Source organism: Miniopterus natalensis, chromosome 21 (assembly GCF_054644295.1).
Source record: "Miniopterus natalensis isolate mMinNat1 chromosome 21, mMinNat1.hap1, whole genome shotgun sequence".
In the NCBI taxonomy this organism is placed as follows: domain Eukaryota; kingdom Metazoa; phylum Chordata; class Mammalia; order Chiroptera; family Miniopteridae; genus Miniopterus; species Miniopterus natalensis.
In genome coordinates, this window is record NC_142101.1 from 13,313,953 (window position 1) to 13,340,053 (window position 26,101).

The window sequence follows — 26,101 nt, forward strand, 5'->3', positions numbered from 1 at the left end:
ATGATAGAAAATATTTGGTCTAACTTTTCAACTCTCTGGGCAGGGTTCAGTCTCCTATAACCTGTATGGAAAGCATGCCGACGTCTTATATAGGAATGAAAGTGTTCTTGCTCTTCAGATAACCACTGATTGGAAGGTCTTCTCTAATAGTCTTAAAAACAAAACTTTGACACTGCTCCTCCTAGTTACCTCCCTCTCCCCACCTCTGCTCTAGAGCCAACTTCTTAAATAGTTGTCTAATACACTGTACATTCAGTGTCCTCATTCTCTTCAGGTTTCCTTAGGAGTCAGGCTTGTGCAGCCAGCACGGTACTGGAGCTGCTGCTGCTCGTGTGAGGAACAGTGTCTCTGCTAAATCCAGTGGCTACTTTCCAGCCTGGTTCTTGACCTTTTTATACCATTTGACTACTTTGCCCTGAAACTTTTCCATTGACTTCTAAAACATTCCAGATGCTTAGCTTTACTCCTGGCTACTTTTTAGGCTCCTCCTCTTTACCCATCCCTTTAGCAAGTGTGTTCCAGAATTACGTTTCTCTCCTCATCCTGCTCCCCTCCTTTAGGTTAATATTTCCATGGTTCTGATGACTCTTGGGTCTGGGCTAGAACTACAGAATTTCTCTCCTAAGCCTTAGACCTTTAATACAGAAATGTGGGTGTTGCTCAAACCGCGTGTCGAAAGTCAAGCCTCTCTCCTCAGCTCTCCCTGCAAAGCCTGCTTTTCCTCTTGAGCTCCCTGTCTCAGTGAAGGCTGCTGTCTACGCAGTTTCTCCAGGCCAGACAGGCAGGAGCTAGCCTCAACTTCTCACTGTCAGTAGATTTTAACACATTAATAGGGAAGATGTCAGGCATTAAGTCAGTATGTACAGTCTTTATGGTGAGTTGTACCCTTTCTTGCTAAACTGGGAGAATAGAAACTGAATTTGATTTAATTCATAGTATTGCACACTCATCTAGAGGTCTTCAAAAGAAAAGTTGATGTTTCTTATCTGATTTACTTCCTTTTAGAAACTAGGTTTTAGCATTGAAGCTAGAAAACTATACCTTCACAAGTTAAGTCTTTTTTAAGTAAAGGATTATAAAATATTTATAGAAACTTAAAATGTTATGGTTCAAATTGATTAAAAATGCTACATTTTATTCAGTTTTATTTGGGAAGGTACTGATATTTTTACATCATCTTAAATTTTAAATTTATTTGAAAATAAAGGTAAACTATCTCTTGTATACATGCAAACTTCAGTGTTTAGTAAATGGGACTAGTAGTCTTTTTAAAAGATTATTTAAGTAACATTAAAATAATGACAATTTACTTTTTTTTAAAAAAAATATATCTTTATTGATTTCAGAGAGAGGGAGGGAGAGGGAGAGAGAGGTAGAAACATCAATGATGAGAGAGTCATCGATCAGCTGCCTCCTGCACGCCCCCGACTGGGGATCGAGCCAGCAACCCGGACATGTGCCCTGACTGGGAACCAAACCTCGATCTCCTGGATCCTAGGCCGACACTCAACTGCTGAGCCACACCCGGCTGGGCACAATTTACTATTTTAATGACCTTCAGATACAACAGATAGTAGACTGGATGTTTGTGCCCTATAACTTTTTTTTTCTGAGAGTACATTTATTAAAGCTGGGGAGAGTGAAACAAAGGATGGACTTTGTGTAGAAGAAGCAACAGGAGAGAGCTTGGGCAGTGCTCTGCTCTGGCTCCCTAGAAACAGGAAAGAAGTGAGCCAAGGCAAGGCTGCTATTAGCTTACTAGGAAGTGAAGGTCATAGTGACAGAAGTGAGCCGGGGCGGGGCTGCTTTTTAAAAAGCTCACTGGGAAATCAGAGAACAGGGGACCTTGGAGACAGGATCAGGGGATAAGCCCGGGATGAGCTGCCACTGCCCACTGCCTCCCTGGTTGCAAGTCTCATGGGACCCTTAGAGTTTAGCAGGAAGTAAAAAGTTCATGCCTGGAAAGGGACCTGAGCATTCTCTAGAACAAGCTAGCACTGGGTCTTTGTTTTGAGGGTTCTTATCTTTTTTCTGTGGTGAGAATCTTAGGGGAGGGTTTCAGCAGAATATTCTTCAGCTTTCTAGGTGCATTTTTAATAAGCTGATGCATCAAAATGAGCATATAGGGGAGTTTGGGATTGTTCTTTGGTCCACTTTACTGTATTACTTTTATCTCGGGTCGCTCTGGCTCTAATGGGGTTTTTGTTGTTATATTTGTTCCCCTGACTTCATCTGTCCTTGAGTTTAGCTGTGTGCCCTATAATTTTGATTATACATCAGTCCTTTTTTAAAACATTTTGCTACTCTGATTTTAGATGTCTCTGTTTATGGTCAGCTTTAGCTATTTGAATTTTTGTATGTTTTATGCCTAGATATAAAGTGTTTCTCCCTGAATAAATGACATCACTACTGATTATTACCTATAGGAGAGGGAAAAATCATTTTTTATATAGAAAGTCCTTACTTGATTGAAATTTTATATAGGATTTAAAAAAGATACTTGGAAAGAAAACTGGCCTTAGTGTCAGACATAGGTTTAAATCCTAGATCAGTTATTTGTCAGTTTATGATATCTGGTAAGTTACTTTGCCTTCTTGGAGCTTCATGAAAATGGGATGTTACTTCCCTTGCAAGGTAGTTTTGAGAATTTTCAATACTATTTATAAAGCATGCAGCACAGTGTTTGGCATCTAGTAAGTGCTTAATAAATGTCAGCTGGTATTGATTTATGTTTCAGTTCAGATATAGAATAATAGCTTAATGTTTAAGTCATTTATAATTAGACAGTCTGAAAGTTTAAACCAGCCTCCAAATAGCCAGCTGCTAAGGTAGACTGCCATGTGGGCCAGATAAAGAAAGTTAATGTAATTTATTTTTAAACATATACTATCTATATGTCTAGTGAATTAACAAAATTTTTTTTTTTAATTATAGATTGGGGGGAAAGTAGTGAAAACTGGTTTTTAAGACAGATTTGAAAAGCTTATTCATTAATGTTTAAATAACTTTTTTTTAATAATACAGAGAATGTATAATATAGTGCTGTACTGTTCAAGCAGTAGCCACTAATTATATGTGACCATTTAAATTTAAATGTAAACTAATTCAGAGTAAAATTAAATTGAAAAGTCGAGTTCCTCAAGTGCACTAGCCACATCTCAGATGCTCAGTAGCCACATGTGTCCAGGACTAGCAGATTGACAGCACTGGTGTATAACATCTTCTGTGTAATGGAAAACCCTGTTAATGCTGTGGAAAAATCAGAAGAGTAGAGTCGGTTTTTTTAAGTGAGCGTTTAATGAGAATAGCCATTCTTATGATAACTTTTCCTCTTATTCTTGGTAAAGTTAATCATAGAATTGTTTGCCCTTATTGCATAATAATAACCACCACTTATAAAGTACTGGCTAAGTGTCAGACTCAGTCTAAATGCTTTACATTCATTACCTCATGCTTTTATTTCATCCTTGCATAAGGAATTCTATAAATATTCTGAGGCTTAGAAGAGCTAAATGACTTGCCAAGACATTAAAGCTGTAACCCAGACTTGTCTAACAGCGTTCTTCTCTTTTTGTTATATCAAGTTGCTTTTGTATAAAGGAAAATGTACATTATTTCTTCTGAAACAACCTGATGCCAACCAACTTATACAAACATGAAACCCTGATTATTAATTTTTATTTATATAAATTGACTTAATTAGGCCAAGAAATTCTATAATAGCATACTTTATTTAAAAAATAATAAATTATAAATTGAAGCAGATTTTAGATTACTGATTACTAAGATTGCCTTGACTAATGTTAAATTCTCTTTCTTGACAAACCAATGTAAGCTTGATTGTTAAGATTTACAAATGCATTCATATCTTATTTTTAAAGCTTTTGATCTCCAAACAAGTTTTATCAGTTATTTAACCTTTGTCATTATGATTATTCTAATCTGTTTTGAAAGAATAATTATTTGTGGACTTCTTTGTTCTAGGAGGCAGTTCCCATGTTATACTCAGCAGATCCTTACGGAGCATTGTAATGAAGTGTGGTTCTGTAAATTCTCTAACGATGGCACTAAACTAGCAACAGGATCAAAAGATACAACAGTTATCATATGGCAAGTTGATCCGGTATGTACTCCAGTATGAGTGTTTAGATTGCAAAGAGAGATCATTTTTAATCTAATTGAGTACACATTTTTAAAGTATGCACATACAAATACTATTTTCCAAGAACATTTTGTTATCCCTCTCATGTCTTACCTCTTTCTATGTTGTCTAGAGTATGGATATAGAAATTATAAAAAATTGTTGCGTTTTGTGTGCTAGTGATTGTACTAAGACTGTGTGCATCATCTAATTTACTCTCCTGAATAACTCTGAGATACTAAATAACATCTCCTTTCTTTAAATCAGAAAACTGATAAAGAAGCTAAATAACGAGGCTCTCACAGCTAGTAGATGGAAGAGTTAGACTCAAGTCCAAGAACATTTTTATCCCAGGCCTACTGCTCTGAATGTCCCTGCTAATTTTTATCTTAGTTAATACTTGACTTACTACGGATTAATACAATGCCCTTCTGTCACAAGTTAGAAAAGACTCATTACCATTTGTCCTCTGAAACCCTCCATTGTTTTGTGGAACTTCTGTTAAACACCCCCACCCCATTTTTACCCCCAGTGATACATATGAAAAGTGTACTGTATTCTGAATTTAAGATTCTAAGTTTTCTCTAAAGTCACATTTGCCTTTTGTGTATAGCCAGGTGACCTACAGATTTGTAGAAATAAGTATTTCCATTTCTTTCAGCACTTGGACATTTATCAAGCAATCATAGCAGTACGTGGATCCAGACAGGTTAAGACGATATATTTGCTTTAGCAGTCCTTCACCTAAAATTATAAAGTGAATAGTCTTATTTTAAAATTTAGAGTTAGAATATGATATTAGCCCAGGATAAAGTTTTGGAAACTCCTATGTTGAAAAATAGGGAAAATGATCCATAGAAGGAAATATTTTAAAAATAAGAGAATCAGATTTGAGGACATACATCAATTCTTGTGTATCTGCAATATACTGTGAATGAAGAAAGGTAAAGGAGAGCTATTCTTTACCTTAAAGCAAGCGTTCTTTACTTTTTTTTGTACCATGTACTCTCCTGACAGTCTGATGACCCTGTGGATCCCTCCTCAGAGCAGTGTTTTTACATACCTATACCAAAACACATAGGAAGTCCAAGTATATATTATATATTGATAACTATGGAGACCAAATTATAGTGAAATACAGTTATCAAAATAGTACAAAAACAGATATAGTGTAATAATACAGGGCTTCTTAAAAAAGTGTTGAATAGCAAATTCTAGCAGCAGATCTAATTATCAGAATTTTGAAGTAGTGATGAGCATAAATAGTATTTTGAGATTTCTGCAACAACTGTAATACGATGTGAAAATATTTGAGACTTTTATTATTAACAATCACCTAACACTGCCTAATATAATAGCTAACATATAGTATACTAAAGTACCTAGTATATTACCTAACATTACCTAATATAATAGCTAACACTACCTTGTTAATTACCTGCACTCAAGATTGAAGGAAATACTGAATTTTAGCCCATGGTTCATAAAAATAAAGATGTGTATTTTCCGTCTCATTTACGTTCAGGGATCCCTGCTTCTATCTCTGATTGACTCCTTGGAGATCTCAGGTTAAGAACCTCTGTGAAAGGAATCTAGAGTTTAGAAAAGGAAATCAAACACACTGAAATAAGTATCACACAATGTATATAAAGTATTATGAAAGCACAAAGAAGCTTCCCAGGTAGAGTACCTCATTTGAGCCTCTCTGCGCATAACACGGGGAGACAGGTACAGGGCTTTCTAGAAAGAGGGACTTTCCCTTGCCCTTCCCGAACTCCCAAATAAGAAACTAGCATGAGTAAGACAAAGAGTGGGAAACAGGACTAGAAAAATAGTTTGGGATCCAACCATGGCCTTTGAATACTAACTACTCTTAGGAGTTGTATTTTCATTCAGCATTTATTTGCAAGATGTCTGAAAAGAAAGCAGCAATACCAAACTATGCTTTCTTATGGTTTGTTTGGTTTTGTGGTGTGTTTTTTTGTTTTCCTAGCAGCAGTGTGTAGGAGCCACTTTTGTTAGGCAAGTGTTTGTTGAGCACCTGCTGTGTGCCACGCCTTTTGCTAGAGAGAGACAGGCTGAGCTCTTTATAACACAGGGTATTTGTTCTGTAATGGTTGCTGCTGGAGCTCCAAGAAGAGAGCCTGCTGGAACTGGGAAGCCAGGGAAAGGAAGGCGATTAAACCTCCGGTGAAGGAGTAGTGAGTAAGTATTTAGGCAAAGCTAGTTACAGTGGGCCCTGGGGCGAGAGAAAACCTGGCTGGGCGTATGGGCAGTTTGGGGAGCGGCTCATAGACGAGGAGATGAGGCACGTGAATTCAGCAGCAGCCAGAAGAAGAAAGCTCTTGTTTACTTTGCTGAGGAAATTAGACTTTTATTCCAGTGTCTCCCAGAGTGCTTTTGTCAGAATTCTGGTTGTGCGGAATGTTAATAGATGTTACATGTGAAGGACTTTTGTGGCCAGATTAGCTTGGGAAATGCAGAGTTAATGCTTACATTCCATTCTGAGATATAGTGGGCTTAGTTTGATATGGTGGTATTCGGTTACTTCAAATGCTATTTGAAAAACTTGTGAGAAAAATGGTGATCTTTTTTGCACATGTATTTTGTGTCCATTTTTTAATAGATAAAAAATTTAAAAAGATACTTAGAGACTTAAGGTTTCAGTTGATGAGATTCCACTGCCTAGTTTCTTTTAACAGGTTTTCTTGCCTTTGCCCATAAAAAACAAGAATTTTGCCCATTCCCCATGTTAAAATCCAAGAAAAGTTAAGTGGATTCCGTGAACATGGTATTTCTACTTTGGATACCTTAGTATAGAGACCCTGTATTTGTGAGAATATAGTATTAATATTCTCTTTTTTTTTTTTCAACTTTATCTTGTACAGGATTACTTTTTTATTAATGTGCACAAAACAATTAATTTTTTAGTTTAATACTTTTAAAGTAGTTATCAGTTCAGAAGCAAATCTTTGTATAGATCTGATGCATCACTATGAATGAAACCTTCCTGGAAGATCTTGAACTAGTCCAAGGCACTTGACTTGCATATTAAATTATGCAAGCCACTTTGACATAATAATGCTACAATCTAATTCCAATACCTCATGCCTCGTTATTCCCCTTCCAAAGACCAGTCAGAAGTAGTTGCATTCACTATTTACTTTTGTCAAAGTCTGAAACTTAACTCATTGCTTTTTCCCACCTCTAGCCAAATTCCTGCCTCCTGTCTTCACTGTCCACATCCATCCATATCCCCTACGACAGAAATTTGGAGGTTGTTTTCAAACATTTCTTGTCTCGTGCTGTTCTGTCAATTTTATGTCCCGAGTATATTTTGACCTGATCTCTTTCGCTCCTGACTGTGCTAGTTTAAGGCCTTGTTTCTTGTCATTTCTTGTCTTCTCTTGTCTTGATGAGAGTTGTGTTGTCTGGCTCATTGAGGGTGTCCATCCTGTGTCTCATTCTGACTCATCATCTCTGTAGTTGTGTGAGTTCCCTTCCTAAAGATGAATATCATATCTGTTTCACAGCTTACAATAAATCTTAAGTGGCTCTTCACTCACAGGATAAAATTTAACCCTTTAGCCTAACATAGAGATGTCAACTTTTCCCTCCTTGTCATTTGCTGCTTCCATGTTTGCACTCTACAGTTCATCTTGCACAACTCAAGAGTATCTTGAGTTTAAAGAGTCAGGCGGCCCAAGTTCAGATTCCCACCTATAAAGAGAGGCAAGTTCTAACCTTTCTAAACCTTCCATCTTCTCTGTATGTGGGGGGAGAAGGAGGATAATACTTACCTTTCAGATTTATGAGGATTAAATGAGGTTGTTTGTGAACAGTGCTAATATTGATTACCACTAAATAAGTGGTAGCTCTGTTGATGGGAATGTAAAATAATAGTACAGACATTTGGAAAACAGATTGGCAGTTCCTCAGAATGTAAAACATACAGAGTTAGCATGTGATCTGGGAATTCCATTCCTAGGTAAACTACCCAGGAGAAGCAGTAAAAGCATAGGTCTATAGAAAACTCATACAGAGGGGTGGCAGCGTTATTCATAATAGTCGAAAAGTAGAAACAATTCAAATGTTCATCAACTAATAATTGAATAAACAAAATATGGAATATCCTTAAAATGGAATGTTCAACAGCTAAAAGAAAAAAATACTGATACATTCTACATGGATGAACCCTGAAAACATGCTGAGTGAAAGAAGCCAGTTACAAAAGACCATATGTTGTATGATCCATTTATATCAAATGTTCAGAATAGGCGAATCTATAGAGAAAGCGTGGTTGTCAAGGGAGGGGAATGGTGAAGAATTGCTAATGAGTATGGGTTTCTTTTTGGGGTGGTAAAAGTGTCAGATAGTGATGATGGTTGCACAGCTTCGTGACTATACTGAAAACCACTGAACTGTATACTTTAGAAGAGGGAATTTTAGGTATATAAGTTACATTTCAGTAAAGCTATTTAAAAAAGTAAAAGGTAGTTCTTATTGCACCTACCTGTTTCTGTTTCCTTGAAAGCCTCCCAAGGACATAGTTGGTGTCGTCTTTATGTTTCCATCTAGCACACAGTGCCTGGTGTACAGCAGATGCTTAATAAATGTTGCAGCATGAACAAGTCTTTATGAAGCAAGCTGTCAGAGCTTCAGTTGGGGGGGAAACTGTGAAAACTTCCCAGATTATATTATCAAACTACATCTCATGCCCAGAAAACAATGACTTTAGGGATGGGAGTTTAACTGAGTTGTCTGTTTTTCCTCCTAGGATACACACCTGCTGAAACTGCTTAAAACATTAGAAGGACATGCTTATGGCGTTTCTTATATTGCATGGAGTCCAGATGACAACTATCTTGTTGCTTGTGGCCCAGATGACTGCTCTGAGCTTTGGCTTTGGAATGTACAAGTGAGCAAGTTCCATCCTTGGTGTGGCCTTTAAGTAAAGCATAGTCATACGCACATTTTCATTATGTAGAACAGAGCCATTCAACCAAAATTGCCATAATGTGTCTCGTATAAAAGGAAATTCTTCAGATGGAACCCAAGTGTCCAGATGTTTTATAAATTTAAACATGCTAAGTATAATTGAGTTTTTGAAAGAATGATCATTAAGTATTTTCAGGAATGTTGTAGAATTCATACTATTTACTGTGGTACTTTGTACCTTCAGAAAGATTTTATATTTCATAGTTTTCATAATTGTACACAGAAGTTATCTTTCAAGTGTGAAAACGTCAGCATTAAACCAGATTTTCTATTCTAATCGCAATCACACCATGTCCTTACCTATGTTTAATTTTTTTATTTAGTAAATTTAAATGATGTATTCAGTACTTACTATTAAGGGCTTTATTACTATTTCTAAATGAAAATTTGAACTTTATCCAGGGTCCCATTTTAGATAAACTCAGCATTAATTTCACTCCATTATTTACAGACTTTTTTGGAAACCTTGTAGTTATAAATTTTTTTTAAACTTCTTTCTCTAAGCTAACTGGTTAGGTGATGTTTTTTGTTTTTTTTAACCCTTAGGATATGATTTGAGTGTAAAAATATAAATTGATAGGATAGGGTTTTCAGCCTGGGGAACTATTAAGTAAGTTGGTTTTTACCAAGAAAGTGAAGATAAAGCTGCATGGAAATTACTCAAATAAAGATGATATAAAGGACAGAATGAACACTAAGATGTGCCTGAAGATGATATGCCATAATTCTCATCCTGCTATTATATCAGTAGGATTTTCTTACTGCTCATTTATTTATGTTTCAACCCCAGCTTTTTATTAAGGAAATTTCCAGATATTAAAAATAAGTTGGAAGAAGAGTCCAATGATGTCCCATATACCCACCACTCTAGATTCCACAGTTGTTCTGAACATTCTTGTATACGTACATACATACATGCGTACAAATGTGATACATACACATTACACATGTATTCAAAACGTCAAGATAAATTATAGATGTATTTTACTCCTAAATATGCACATATCTCCGAAAAAAAGTAACATTCTACTATATAACTAAATGCTATTATCTCAGAACATTAACTATGTAATACTTACTTCATGCTCCCAAAGTGTCTTTATGCCATTTCTATCAAACCAATATTTGTATTTGGGGTTGAGTTCAGGGAGGTGGCAAAGCACAGAATAGAGTAGATGGCTTTCTCTCATTAAAATAGGTTTGAAGGGAATCAGACCTAAAAGACAAAACTTTTTTCCATTAGAACTTTATTTCCTCTCTCAAAGGGAGTCATAATCCTGTAATGGAGACTCTTAATTTATAGTACTTCCTGTAGTCAATTTTGAATTTCTGGACAGTTAAACTATGTTCTAGCCTATCTGTTTTACTATGCATTACGTTATAGACTTATTCTAAAAGGATGGTCTTTTTTAGTCAGTTTTCAAGTTGTTCCTTTATGTTTTTAGTTAGGTTCCAGATTAATAGCCTCATATACTCACTAACCTGAACATAATAGAGGAAAAGACCATTTCAGAACTTAGAGTATTAACATATTCCTGGGTAGAAAATGCTGAGGATTTAGCTGTTGCATGTGTATTTGTGGTTCTAGACTTTATTTTAACAGTTTATATCAAGTAACCTAAAACAGTAAATAGGTGAGAGCAGTTAACAATATGGGGGAAGGATTTTAGATTGCTGAATATTTTTTTCCGTATAAGGGAGACATCTGGTTTCTATTTTTGTGCCCCCGGTTTCCTGATCATACACTTTGTTTTCACTTTTTTTTTTTTTTTTTTTTTTACTTTTGATTACCCATTTCTCACAGGAAAAGTATGCCCATGTACTTTTTATTGTACCAAGGGCAGCTATTATCTCTCAGATCCTGTGTCTAATCCATGAACAAAATGGAATCAAGACTAGATTAAATGGTATGTGTCTACCTTCTAAGTTGAATAACTTAGGAAAAATAACAGGAGGCTCTCTGAAGGTTGTAACCACTAAATAGTCTTGCTTATTAGTTGGGAATGCTTTAGAATGGCTATGCTGAATAGTACAGAAATTCCTCTTTTCTGTTACTTTTAATTGAAATAAAGTTACATATCAGAAAAATAAATTTTATTTCCCTTTTTCCATCTTCCCTACTACATTCTGAGCATCTCGAATATGAAATTTAACATAATTTAGACTGCGTACACCCTTGGCCTAGTTTAAGGGCATAGCTTTTCTACCCATTAATTATGTTTGTGAGGAATATTTAGAATAAAGTGTATGAAGGACTTTGGACCGAGAAGCAGTGGGAACTCAGAAGGAAAGGTATATAGTGATAGATTTTTCATCTTACTTGGGAATAATTACATGTTTTAATGAATGTAACTGATTTAAGATAAGAGTTTTATTGGAGTTTATCTCATCATAGCTATTCTTTGGTTCACCCGCGCCAGGCATTGTTCAACTGCTGGATTTTTCTTCAAGCCTTTTAATTTCTCTTGTGAGTGCTATAAGCTTTATTCATAAGACCAATTCAAAACAGTTTTATTTCTCTAATTAAGAAAACTAACCAGATATTCCCAGTTAGTATTCTTTTCTTTGCACATCCACTTTACAAGGATTTCTAGAATGTTTTATTCACAGTTTTGTTCCTTCGTAGACGGGAGAGCTAAGGACAAAAATGAGCCAGTCGCATGAAGACAGTTTAACAAGTGTGGCTTGGAATCCAGATGGGAAACGCTTTGTAACTGGAGGTCAGCGTGGGCAGTTCTATCAGTGTGTGAGTATTTAGTTCCCCCTTCAAATGTCTGCTTGTTCAAGCAAATTTAGTTCTGTTTAAATAGTTTACTTTTATAAACTATATTAATCTTTTTTCATATTACAACTTCTGAATATTAGAGGACCAATCCCAGTATAGTGAATGTTAAAGGAATGTTTGAATTATTTTCTAGTAGCAGTGAGACCTTTCCTTGGGACTTGGGGAGCCTTCCTTTCTCTGTGTGTATCATTGCATGGGGTTTTTGAAGGGACGATAGACTGACAGGTTTTACCCCTCCAGCTTTGGTGGTGGTGTAATGAAATTTGACCTGTGTTCAGATTTTCATGATTTAAAACACTTAATGGAACAATCAGGTGGAGATTAATCTCAGGAAAAGACAACCTTATTACAGAAAAATAGTGCCAAAGAATTGTTTTGTTTCTTTGTTTGCTTTCTGAGTGCTGTTTAGTGACAAAGTTCATTGTCATTTTCTCCTGCTCAGGATTTAGATGGTAATCTCCTTGACTCCTGGGAAGGAGTGAGAGTGCAATGCCTTTGGTGCTTGAGTGATGGGAAGACTGTTCTGGCATCAGATACACACCAGCGAATTCGAGGATATAACTTCGAGGACCTTACAGATAGGAACATGTAACTATTTTTTGTGTCCATTAAACAATTAATCTGGTTTATATTCAGATGTGCAGTTGAACTTGCTCTTTCAGAAGAAGAGCTTTTATGTTTTTGGTTTTAGTTTGATTCTTAGCTCATATTTGGATTGATGGTCAGGTGATGCTGAGTAATCCTTAACCCATATTCTGTTTCTTGATTGAAATGTAATGTGTAATAGTGACTACAGACAAAATTCTGGTATTTAAGCTACGACACTTTATATTTTAACAATTTGAGTGATTCCTAGTATGATGCTTTTAACAAATTATTTTTTGGTTGCAGAGTACAAGAAGATCATCCCATTATGTCTTTTACTATTTCAAAGAATGGCCGATTAGCTTTGTTAAATGTAGCAACTCAGGTAAGTTTAATACAATTCTCAGAAAGAAATGTATCCTAGTTGCAATTTTTTTTATATATAGAAACAAAAATACTTATAATAATTATTAAATTTTACTGCATGTGTTGATCCTTAAGTGTGTAGAATCAACTAAATTTTTCAGAACTTTGGCATTTTACATAAATAGAAAATGAAAATGTTCCACCAGGGAAATGGATATTCACAGATTATTTTTTAAAATTCTTTCGGTTGAGGTAGAATAAATACCGATATTCTCTTTCGCCTACAGGGAGTTCATTTATGGGACTTGCAAGACAGAGTTTTAGTAAGAAAGTATCAAGGTGTTACGCAAGGGTTTTATACAATTCATTCATGTTTTGGAGGCCATAATGAAGACTTCATCGCTAGCGGCAGTGAAGGTAAATTGTTTGTGTCACTGTCAGTTCACATATGTTGATGGGTTTAAAGTTCTGTAATTCTCACAATTTGTGAAAATGGCCATGTCTCCGAGCAAGGAGTTATTTATCCAGTACACTGTTAATTTCTCTTTTTTAGGAATGACTTGAGTCCTTATTGTCAGAAATCGATAGTGTCTATTCTGACCAGGTAGAGGTGTGTTTGGTGCGTGTATCAAATCATGATTTAGTTAAATCTTTCATATGTTGACTGCTTTTTCATGAGACTAATATTTTTTTTCCAGAGGTTGGTACTATGTAAAAAGTCAAGGTTAAGTGTGCTGTTTTACCTGAACTTGCACAGAATTGACTATAGTTAGATATTTGACATTTCTTTAATGGCCCAAGAGAGTAATTTAGTTTGATGATTCGTATGGTCTTGGAAAGGCTGAAATTACAGAATTGTCTCTACTACCTTTTTGAATAAACTTATGCTCCGGTCTTACAACATTAGTATTTCAGGCAAGCATGTGCCTAAAGTAATCAGTTGCACTTAAATATATAAATTGTTTAAAACATGTAAGCACAGATAAGGCAGTATTAAAAATTAATGTACTTTTTAAGGTGATAGAAACAAATAATGGCAAATGATTGCAATTTTTCATTTAACACCTTTTTCTTGAGTATGTACTTACTGTACTGCTCTAAGCACTATAACAGCAAATTATTTAAGTCACTTTTTAAAATACTGAATCCTTTTTTTTTTAAATGCAATTTTTATTTTATTTTATTTTTAATTATTTTTAATCCTCACCTGAGAATATTTTTTCCATTGCTTTTCAGAGAGAATGGGGGGGGGGGGAGACAGACATCAACTGGTTGCCTCCTGCACGTGCCCCAACCGGGACCGAGTGTGCATCTGAGGTACATGCCCTTGTCCGGAATCGAACAGAGGCCCTCCAGTCCGCAGGCCGATGCTCTAATCACTGAGCTAAACCAGCCAGGGCTAAAATACTGAGTCTTGTTTTACACGATACACCAGGGAACTGGATCATGTTAGTAACCACTTTTGGTAGTGTTCCATTTTTTATGTAAGATCTTTACTGTCCCTGTCTTGCCAAAAAGCTCATCTCAGTAGATGAGAGGATCACGTGACATGAGTTTCTCCTTTGTGTATAAGGTGTATGTAAGGATTAGGACAAAGAGACATTTACAAATTCAGACTTTATCATGAAGCATATGAATTTATTCTTTCTTCCTCCGCCCTCCCCCCAATCGGTAACAGATAAGATTTAGAGGTGAGAAGAGTGGTTTGTTAGGTAACAGTTGAGAGTTTACTTTTTCTAGCCAAAAAAATCTTTTTACCTATATGTTCTCCCAGATTCCCTTTTGGTTTCTAATTTGATGTGGTTTAAATATAACCTTCTACTTTTTTGCTTCTCTCTGTCTCAGATCTTTCCCCTATGCTCTAGTCAGTCCTGCTGCTGGTGGGTTTTTCCCCTCTTAATTATGCCTCACAACCCCCTATAGCTCTTAAAAATAATATGTACCCTAGAAGTGTTTTAAAATATGTATGGCTGCCATTACCCCTGGTAATGCTAATCTTTTTTTTTTAAGCCCAAACTAAGAATTAAGCCTGATGAGTAGTGTAGTTATACCACATTATACTCCATTTAGGGCTGAACGTGAAGCATTTATTTTGAACAGCATGTGAATATAGTGAGTGTATTAGCTCCCAAGATAACCACAGTATCTCGTTTGTCATTTATTTATAAGGAATAGATTCCAAGGACCTTCCAAATCCACAAGTACGTGAATGCCAGTATCAGATAGAGCAGTTAGGCAACCTTTCCCACAAAAAGCTGTGCCATTACTCCAGCTTTTTCCCTGCCGACAACATGTAGGAGAAGTACGGGTACCTTTGCATAAGCGCTGGCCCCCGACGTGATGCGGAGCAGGGCTGACCATAGGGCTTGTCATTCTGAAGCGACTGCTTGTTGCTGCCTCTTCAGGAAACATCCTCCTTGGATATGTGTTCACAAAAGCATTTTCTTCCAGACAGCAGATTTCAGTTGCGTTCACACTTTTCATGCTGTTATCTTTCTCTAGTTGATGTCCTCGGTTCAAGAAGAAACATAAATAATCTGCTCTTGCTCTTTTCTCTTTTTTTGGTATTTGCGTTTTGTGCAAGAAAATATTTTCAAAAATTACTGAACAACAAATACTTCCTAGGAAAGAGAAATTCAGTTCTTCAATGACTATAGTGGCATTTGCTTCACATACACACACACACAAAAGTCCAGCCACAGTCCGAGCTTCTTATCTTTTTGTTAGAAGTATTGAAACCAGGGCATATTGTTTTACAAGTTAATTACCTTTTCATGACTCAGACATTTCCTCGATTGGTAACACACCCACTGGAAGTTCCCACATTGACCACACAATTGACCAATAGATCTTCAGATTGAACACTTTTCTCTGATTTACCCGGGGATTCTGCCTTCTGCCTAAGAACTTCCACCTAAACTTGCTAACTTTTTTATGGTAATACATGATGTTTACTGTGTGCTAGACTCTGTTCAAACACCTTTTCATATACAAACTGATTTATCCTCATAACATGAAGAGGAAGTATGAATCCCCTCGTACAGAGGAAGAGTTGCAAAGAGTGGGCAACATGTCCAAAGTTACCCCACTAGCCAGTGATGGGGGGGAGGGTGTGAATAGAGTCGTCTGACTCCAGAGCCCACACTCCAAACCACTGTTATGTGTTGTTTGGTTGGGGGTTTTTTGAAGATTAGTTTTATCACAAAATAACATGATTGTGGGGTTTTGGTTTTTATGTTCACTTTATGAGATTATGACTAGCTGATTGCAAAACCATACGGTGGGGATTTGGGACAGTTGTCTAGACTTACTGGTGGGCTCCTGAGCTGGGCTTGTGCATTACAGTCCCGGTCTCACCATTTACTAGCTGTTAACCATGAGCAGGTTGCTAACCTCTTAGTTTATGAAATGGGGGTAAGCATATATCCACCTCACAGTGGTGGTAAAGATTAAATAATATACGTAAAGTAACTAGTACATAGTACGTTGTAAGCACTCAAAAAGATAGAGCTATCATCTTTATTATTGCTGTTTTTGAATTTGGATATGTTGCTTTTCTCTCACCCCACATTTCCATTCAGTTTATCATCTCTGTCCTACATTTGTTTACATTCAAAGACCTTGGCTGTGGTAACATATTACTCATGTATTACCAAATATTGCAAATAGATTTTGTGATGACTTGAGAGCTAATCACCTTTTAACAGAGGGGGGAAATGTATATTTTATTAAAATGCCGTTTCATAAGGTAATTTGTTAAACTATTCATGTTATATTTGTTTTTTTTTAAGTTTTAATAATCAAGTCATGTTTTCTGTGTGTGATGAATGATCATTAAAAACCAGTTGGTTTTGTTAATGTTTAACTACTTCATAACTTTTCTCTGAATTACTGTTTATTCAGATCACAAGGTTTACATCTGGCACAAACGTAGTGAACTGCCAATTGCGGAGCTGACAGGGCACACACGTACAGTCAACTGTGTGAGCTGGAACCCACAGATCCCATCCATGATGGCCAGCGCCTCAGACGATGGCACTGTTAGAATATGGGGACCAGCACCTTTTATAGACCACCAGAATATTGAAGGTAACACCACTGCTCAGCTTTCCTGTGTTCTCAGCAGATGGAACATCTTGTTTAGTATAAAGCTGCAGCAGTTTGAAGCAGTACTTTAAGTGTGGGGTATAATTTATTTTCTCTCTTTTTTAGAGACTGTATACTATCTCACTCCACAGATGGAGGTTAAGTCATCTAAGATTCAGTGGTGTTTTTGTGTTTCATTGGCCACAGTGGGGGGAATAAGCTAGAAGGTGCCTCTTCATTTACATCCAGTTAGCTGTTTAGTGTTGTCACTTTAAAAATCTTAGGGAAATCTTGCTTCATTATAGAAGAACCATTTTATACTTTAGACCCCTAAGAACTAGCTAGTACACAAAATTCGAGCAACTTTAAAATGATCTTGATTATTATAGATTTTACCCTTAAAAATAAATACCTGTTAGCACCATCTAGTATACTAGCATGAGCTATGCATGATGGAAAGAGAAAGGGAAGGGAACCAAAATGTATCATGTACCTGTGTGCCACGCAGCGTGCTGGGCTTGTGTTCACAATCCCACATAAGAGCTTCAGAGCCCTGCAAGAAAAGTGTTTCTCCTCATTTCTGTGGGTGAGAAAACTGAAGTGTAGCAAGACTGATTGACCTGTTGAGTGCGGCCAGGTCTTCAAATCCAGGCATGAAATATTTTTTCCACTACTTTCAGATACTTGGACATGAAGAAAGCCCAAAGCCAGAGGCTAACAGTTAAGGGCAAAGCTTAATTGAGCCAAGATATCAGTGTAAGAGAGAAAAGATAATGGGAAATGTCATGTAAATGACGTGTCCCTCTTTTCTCAAACAGAGCAAGTAAAATATTTAGTTTGCTTAGAAGGAAGTAATTTACCTAGAAATAGATTGTTTTGTTCATAGTGTGTCACTTAAGTGTTTTAGTAAGAAAGATGACCATCTGCTCTCAGTTAAATTATTCTTACTGGAGAACAGTTGTCAGGGTAGCATCTCAGGTTTGAAAAAGCATATTCTCTATGCTTTTATATATTTTTTATCTTTGTGGTACCAACTGTAAAAGCCTTGGCCAGATCTTATTTGTAGATGTGGACATGTGGCAGAGATGAGGGTAAAGGCATGAAGAGCACGTGGTCAAAGAGTTTGAGAGCTGCCCGGTTCAGAACCATAAAGGGCCGCTTTGTATTTGTAGACGACTGTGTGACATTCTGACTTTCCTTGTGGGAATTCAGCTACAACCAAACATGTTACCTTCTTTTGTTGTCCTGTGAAGATGTCCAGACCCACTCTCTAAGGTGTTTTATAAATCAATAACTGGCTATACGTGCATTTCTAATTTTATTAATCATTTAAAAGTTATTCCTTCAAATAAGCATCTTTGATTTAAAGAAGTAAGAAATAGGTGTGTAGTGACAGATGTATTATAAACGGATTTACTTCAGACATGCCCTTGAGGATATGTGTGCACTTCCACTGCAGGGGAGTAGAGTTCACTGCAGTTCGGTGAATTGGATTAATGTGGGTACTCACTACAGTATGTAAGCCAAATGCCAGCTCAGCTCTGAGGTCTGGGTCTAGCTCAGCGGCCATCCATTGTGCTTTGGCTACGTAGGTATAGCCCCCAAAAGATTTTCATTTACATCTGAAATAGAGAAACAGCATCTCTAATTAGATATTTGGTTATATGCTTTTTATGTGGGTATCTTCTGGTTTACTTCTCTACTTGAAAACATGTGGTTTTTTTTTAATTTAACTAATAGCCATTTGGAATAGAAATTTTGAAAAATATAGATGAGGCTAAAGACGACATTCAAGGTCATAACACCCTGAGACACACTGTAGAAGTCATTTAAGCCATTTCACTGAACTCCATTTCAGAACAGAAATGCTGGCCTTTTATTATAATGGTAGAGTTCCATACTGTATTTGTTTTTTGAGAAATATATAAATTGGAATAGTCTCAAGTACTAACATATGCTACAACTTGGATGAACCTTGAAAACAATATGCTAAGTGAAAGACGCCAGACACAAAATAGCACATGTTGTGGTTCCATTTATATGAAATGGTCCTGAATAGGCAAATCCACAGAGACTGAAAGTAGACTAGTGGTTGCTTAGGGTTGGGTACATTGTAGAGTATGCGAATTATATCAATAAAGCTGTTGACACATTACACCAGCACCAAAATAAAGGATTAGGGTGATTTTGCAGAATTTCAAACTGAGCTACCGAAAGGAGAATTAAATACATAATTATAACGCACAGTTCTCCCTCGGACTGCCGAATATGTCTTACTGTTGTAAACTGTCGTGAAGATTTTTCTATCATGCATAACTATTTCAAGGTTCATTTTAAAAGTAGGAGATTCCAATATGATTATTCACTTGGGTTCTACAATATTCAAAGTAATCATGAGTTTAGGCTCTAATGTATAGTCTAAGACACGATGCAGGCACATTGTTTTAGTGTTTATGATGAAAGTACAAAGGGTTGCCTTGATGTGTTTTATTTTTTTAATGTGTGTGTGATTATATTTTGTAATCACATGGTGTTGATTTTAAAACTTTCTAACTGATAACTTTTTTCTCTCCCTCTCTTCTTTCTCTCACCCCCCTTCCCCATATACATGTCGTCTTGTCTTCAGAGGAATGCAGTAGCATGGATAGTTGATGGCGAATTTGGAGCAGACGACTTCTGTTTAACTTAAATTAGTCGTATTTTAATGGCTTGGGATTTGGTGCAAACAAACATGATTGATAGCTGGACAGACATGCTCGTCATGAAAAAAGAACCATTTCTGAAGCCCGATTGGGGCCAAACATTTACACCTTGCTTCATAGTAACCAGTTGAGATGAAGCACGTCGTTAGAACGTTGTTGGACACCATGTTGAATTCCCCCGTCGGTTGTGAAGAACTGTGCTACATTCAGGCTTACCCATTGAACTCAGTATATATTTTCTCCCTCCTGCCGTTTGTCTGGTGGGATACCATTCTTGTTGCTCTTCTGTGTAATGAAGTTTAAAATGCTTGTTTGGAAAACTTTATTTAACAGTTTAGAAGGCTTGATAGAAAGAGTGCATTAGTCTGAAGAGTATACATTGGATAGGAAAGAATTTCCTCCTTTTGTTTCTCCAAATCTTTCCGCCTTATTTAGCTTGAGATCTTTGCAGCTTGGTTCATGGATTCTAGCCTTGCCCGTTGCGCAGCATATGCAGATCCAGATGACAAACCAGTGACTATGTCAAGAGCACTCTCAATATTACATTTGACAAAAAGTTTTGTACTTTTCACATAGCTTGTTGCCCCGTAAAAGGGTTAACAGCACAATTTTTTAAAAAATAAATTAAGAAGTATTTATAGGATCAAAGTGACTTCATTTGTATACATTTGGAATCTAAACCAGCTTAAAAAACAGTTTCCTCTGTAACTTAGATCCGCAGTATAACTGCTCTTCTGGAGTACCACGTGAGACATGGTCAGAAGCAGTGCTTGGAAGGACATTACACAGGAAGGTCAGAGTAATACTCGGGAGGTTTCCCCCCTTTTGTTTTATTCCTGAAGTAACATCAGTACCTGATCTTGAAGAAATTCAAGATTCAAAAAGAGAATTTTAAATATAATCAACATGAGAGAGCAGTAGTCAGTTTAGGTTTTCAACAAGGCTTGTTCCAGGTGGTTCTCAACTTGGGAAATGGTTTTGGTGTGATCTAGCCAGAGAGTAGAAATCAGATAACCGCCACCTTGGAAGTTTATAGTATAACTGAGCTCGTTAGAAGAATTCAGCAGGTTACAAACGTACTTAACCTGGGTTTTAAACCTCATAGTCATTTTTCTTAATTGCCCTTAACATTTTGACATGTAGGGATACATACATTTAAAGACTCTTCCTTCTCAGTTTTTCAGATATTGCCATAATGAACCTCATTCTAAACTGGTGCTGTGGGTAGTCTTTCCCTCTCCCTTCTCCTTTTAGTTTAAGGAAAGGTTTCCTTCATGGAAAAGCACTTTTTATTTTGAGAATTTCACATTTAAAATAAGCCAAAAGCCTGGTGTTCACGTTGTGCTTTTAAATCCCGTAACAGCTGAATGCAGCATCCTTAGCTTCCTTTGAAACTCCCTCCCTTTCCAATCGAGGATAAATACAGTGACCACAGCTGTGATGTTGGGAAGAGGAGTGGGAATGCCCCCCAAATAAGAATCTGGTGAAGGAAAGGCTTGACCTAAGTTCCCCATTAGGCCCAGCGAGTCTGTAATGTATTACCACAAGGAGACTCTCGGATACACAAAGACCAGAAAGACTTGGGTGTCAGGAGCTCTTCCATTGGGCGGGGGCGGGGGATGGCACAGGGAAAAGCGGGAAAGTCAGGGAGGGGAGACGAAAGCGAAACACAATTGGCCTTAAATAGCACGATTCTCCCAAAAGCGCTCATAGTAAGAGAAAACGACAAATCGTGGTCAGCAGATTATTTTATCAAATTGGTATGTAAAAGATTTCTTTAAGCTCCATTTTGCAGAGATCATTATTTAGAATCAAGAATTCCTGTTTTGATACTTCTAAGTTAACTATATGTTACAGTTTATCTGGTACTTCATTTTTCTTAACTAAAATTACTTTTTACTTTAAGCTTGAATAAAAGTCTTCATTGGTAACTGTATATAATTAAGTGGCAACTTCTCTTTACCTCAGTACAGTTAAGTCCATATTTTAAGTGATTCATGTATATACCCTGAAGCCGTTAATACACCCCAGTCTACAGTATCGTCACTGACAGAACGTGGGCACAGAAACTCCACAGCTGTTTACAGATGTGGCTACAGTGTGCTCAGGTACATTGTAACATTCGCTGAGATGTGTGCCCGTTCCGGGGCAGTTTGGCACTCAGATTCCACTCTACTTCACCCAGCCACCCTGAGACTCGAGTTTTCAGAGTGCTTCTGAAGTAGTTACAAACACTTTAAAAAAGTGGAGTAAACGTGAGGCACATCTGACAATGACTTAACTCCATTAAAACGGAGTAACTACTATGCAAAGGTTTCTACAGCAGCTAGGTGAGTTTGTTTCCCAGGTCTGTCTTATCTGGCAGCTTCCTATATATACTGGTACTTTGCTCTGCCAATTTGCTGTAAACGTCTATTTCATGCATTTGCCATGCTGTGACTGTGCTAGAAAGGTGAAATAAGTGATGAAGAAACCTAGGGTCTTATGGTACAAAGAACCCAATAGCAGGATGGTCTAACTCCTAGATGTAACTGAATACTTGAGCTATAGTCTCTGTAGGGTTAAGAATGAGACTATGCTGGAGAAAATAAGCCAGCCACAAGATACTAACAAATGTATAAATTGAAAAGTACCAATACTTTTTGCACATAGATCAAAGTAGAGTGGAGAATTTTGGCTCCAAAAATCAGGTTAGTAGGCTCATTTCCATGTGCTTAAAAATGTTTTTGTTGTTCATTAAGGGCTAGAGCAAGTATGAAATTAAATGTCTTTTTCCTGCAAATAATTGGTTATTACTAGTGCCATGTTGGATTTGGCTATCACTGAGACTGGCGTGTGGGTGGTGATAAGGAATTAGAGTGGGGAATTAGTTGGGAGGGATGACAAAGCTTCAGTTTTGGTTTTTGTACTTCATCAATGTTCATGCCAGCTACCTTTCTGTTACTCTTACTGGCCAGGTAAATGTGTTACATAAAACCAGGTAAGTAGTTTAAACAGAGGAAATTTTGATTGCAGATGTCCCTACAGATTGGCCCATTTTAGTGGGTGGGAGAACAGAAAGGGATTCCCAGCCTTTAAATACATAAGTAATTAACTGGCTAGTTGAAAGGGGAGGAAACCCAGTTTTTGTCAGTATTTTCTTAATCTGAAATCACTAGTAGTAACCTGGTGGTTTTATTAGGAGTGTTCTCCCTCTAGCGTGGCTTTCGGTGACATTAATAGAAAACCCTTCTTCCCCACCCCTTCCCATCTTGAAATTTTCTTTTTTAGGACGTTGGTTCCTGCACACAAGAACCTCTGCTCACAGTGGTAAATATATCGTACATCTCTTGAAAGGCACATATCCATGTCAGTTTCTTTCACAGCAGAAGATGGCTGCTTTTGAATGGGGAGGAAAGAAGACTTTTTTCTTAATATCCTTTTGGTCCCATCTCTAAACTGTATAAATATCTTGATTTAGTTTTAATTTCTCACTTGGACTTCAGCAGCTCTCTTTTGGGGTTGCTTTCCAGAATAGTACTTCCATTCAAAAACCATGTCTTAATATAAAGTAATTTAAAAGAAGAGGTGAATTTCATTTACACAGACACTTTCTAAAAACAGGGTGAACTTAACTGAGATTTTTCAGTGTTGTTAGACTATTGTTATAGTAGCTGCCCTATAGTTGCAAAAACAAAAACTATAAAAACTCATCCCCTATCTACTTAATCCAGATAGCCTGGATGTAATAAAACTAATAGTATAAAAACGTGTGTGTGTGAGTGCTGTGTGTGTGCGGGAGAGAGAGAGTACTTAATTCATAAAAAGGCCTGGGAACAGCTGTTCTAGGTCCCTGTCAGTTTTACTAAAAGTCTCGTGCACATGCGAAGTGCGCTCTCTGAATTTGTTTGCTTAATACTGGTATATTTTTATAAGATTGAAATTGCGTCCCCATCTTTAACTTAAACATTTTCATTATCAGGGTCAATGTGCTAAGACCGAATCGTAACATTTTTAGGCACAGATGGAAAAAAATGTTACTGGCTCCTTGAAAATGTGTGTGTGGCGAGGGGGATAGACCCACAAAAAGCACGTGTGTCCTTACAAACCAAGCTGGAGAGATCAAGGAAAGAACTCGTGTCAATCTCAAGATTTCTAAGTTGTCGAGATTTACATGGCATTGTGGTGGAACTAGTTAACATTAGAGCTTTTGGTATGTAATAACTATTTGCTATGGACTGATTAAATGTTTCAAAGGATTGTGTTCTTAAATTTCGGGGGGGTTGTTTTTTGTTTTATTTTTTTAACTGCCTCTCAGATTATATTTAGTAGTTTAAATTTCTTTGCTTCATTAAAGCATAAAAAACTTCAGGTCTCTGATATTTATTTTCACTTGTCCTACTAATTATTTACAAAACACCCTTTGTTAACTTTTATAAATGTGTAGTATATTAAACGTCTTAAAAATTTTGTTCAATTGAAGCTACATTAACTTTGATTTGCTTTACTGGGTTGTTTTTAATACACCTTTCCACGTCAGTGCGTAGCACTTAACCAATCGTTTGTATTCCCTTTCAATCCAATAAACAGAATGAATAAGTAATTGTTGCTGTGTTAAATTTCATAATATCCATTAATCTGCATGTTGAAGTGGTACTGTTTTTACCTGCAACACCCAACTTGATGAATTTGACTTCCATATATTTACCTGGTGTTTTTAAGTGATGTCCAAGGAAGCACTGCTCCTGTGTGAAATCATGGATTAGGAATCACACGACCCATTTTGTTCAGAAACATTACTGCCTCTGAAATTATGCGTTAGACATTGGATACATTGAGTAGTAGAGAAAATGTACTTCTAGTTTGAAATTTTAATTTATATCATAATAATTGTATAGTTCTTCAAAGATCTTGGAGAACAGCATTCATTGTATACAATCCTATAGTACATTTGTATTTATGAAAAAAATAGAAGAGCAGTTGCCGCACCCGAGTGAATTACTGCAGAGGTGGGCTCTGAGGGCTTTGCTGAGAGGCATTTCTGCTCAGTAAAAGGTTCAAATGTGACAGTTTTGTGCTTGGCGGGCGGGAACTGGCGAGTGGATCAGGGTAGCAGCCCCACCAGGGCAGCCGAGGTGCGGTACCTGGGCTGCTGACTGCTCGCTGCTTTGAGTCACGGTTGCAGCTTCCTCTGGTCAACAGGCAAGAGAAGGGAGCAGTTTTTCTACTGTTCTCTTTAAATATGGCTGCACGTTGCAGAGTTTGCCAACTTAGGTTGTTGATCTGCATTTCAGGTTTCGGGCCAGATCCCAGCACCAGGAATAAAAACGGCCCAACCTTAACAAATCTAAGAGCAGAGAGGTATTTTAAAACAATTCCCTTCCACTTAGGAAAAAGAAAGGTTGGTGTTCTTTGCTTACATCATTTAATGACTTCTACTTGACTTTTTTTCCAGAAAAATCTTAAAACTGTTACGGAAGATTCAACAAACAAAACGATCCCATCATCCTAATACTACTTCCAAGCATCTTAAGTGTCGCCGCTGATTTTGTGGCAGTGGGCTCTTCTCCCGAGAACTTGAGTGGCGTACTTAACGTGAGCTTGCTGGATGTGGAACTTTCCTAGTCACATAGTTAACACAATGTTCAATCAGCATGTAATTATCTCTAACCAGGAAACGGGGAAGGGCACGTTTTCAACCAAGTTTTCATTTCCTTTTTTGGATGCAAGGATTAGTTGTTTGGTCATTATATTGATGCAACTGGGGTCCCTTGTATACAATTCAAAACTTCTTTTTCCTTTATAGGCTCAGGAAAAAGATCTCATTTAAGACGTAATTATGGTCTATGATGATAGACCATATCTAGAATTCAAATGAATGAATATGCTAAATGTTTTTCATTTAACTGAGATTTTTAAGCCACCTTAACACCCCTAGTAATTTTATGGTGTCAGTTGGCACAAACCCACTTATTGGCGGTTTGGGGACCATAAGACTGTGCTACTTTATCTCAGCGGTGAAACCAAGAATTAGAAGCAGGAGCAAGAAGGTACTGGGAGGGACTAACCCCAGGACTGTGCCCCTGTTTGGTCATTGAGGAACATAATAGGGAACAGGTATTCGTTTGGGCTAATGGATTGGATGCTTGCTGTCAGCCAGTCGCTATGGATGAGCCCCTTTATAAGCATTCTTCAATCCTCAAGGTAGCTGTACAGCGCAGATAGGCTGATTCCTACTTTACAAAAGAGAAGTAGGCAGAAACAAGCTATCTGGTATGAAGGAGCTGGGGCTCAAAGCCCGGGGCCTCCGAGCTCATGTTTTTAAGCCCTGCACCATCTAAGCCTCCCTTAGTCTGCAGATGGTCACTTGCCTGAGAATAAAATTGACTGTTAAAACATACCAAAGACAGGTGAAAAGTTTAAGGGCCCACTTGACTGATTCTAGTTAACTGCATAGTT

At 37.1% G+C, this 26,101-nt stretch overlaps 1 protein-coding gene across 3 annotated transcripts in view; it reads left to right on the top strand.

Moving 5' to 3' along the window:
• WDR26 (WD repeat domain 26) overlaps positions 1 to 24,245 on the top strand; it is a 38,867-nt gene extending 14,622 nt beyond the window's left edge. For 2 of the 3 annotated variants that reach the window (XM_016221187.2, XM_016221189.2), the window contains exons 7-14: positions 3,985 to 4,123; positions 8,919 to 9,059; positions 11,766 to 11,885; positions 12,367 to 12,512; positions 12,816 to 12,894; positions 13,163 to 13,292; positions 16,779 to 16,964; positions 19,588 to 24,245. In XM_016221187.2, coding sequence (XP_016076673.2) covers positions 3,985 to 4,123; positions 8,919 to 9,059; positions 11,766 to 11,885; positions 12,367 to 12,512; positions 12,816 to 12,894; positions 13,163 to 13,292; positions 16,779 to 16,964; positions 19,588 to 19,613 — 967 coding nt within the window. In that variant the 3' untranslated portion in view covers positions 19,614 to 24,245. The remainder of the gene's footprint in view (positions 1 to 3,984; positions 4,124 to 8,918; positions 9,060 to 11,765; positions 11,886 to 12,366; positions 12,513 to 12,815; positions 12,895 to 13,162; positions 13,293 to 16,778; positions 16,965 to 19,587) is intronic. The other variant, XM_016221188.2, reaches the window with a different exon arrangement.
• Positions 24,246 to 26,101: the final 1,856 nt, after the last annotated feature.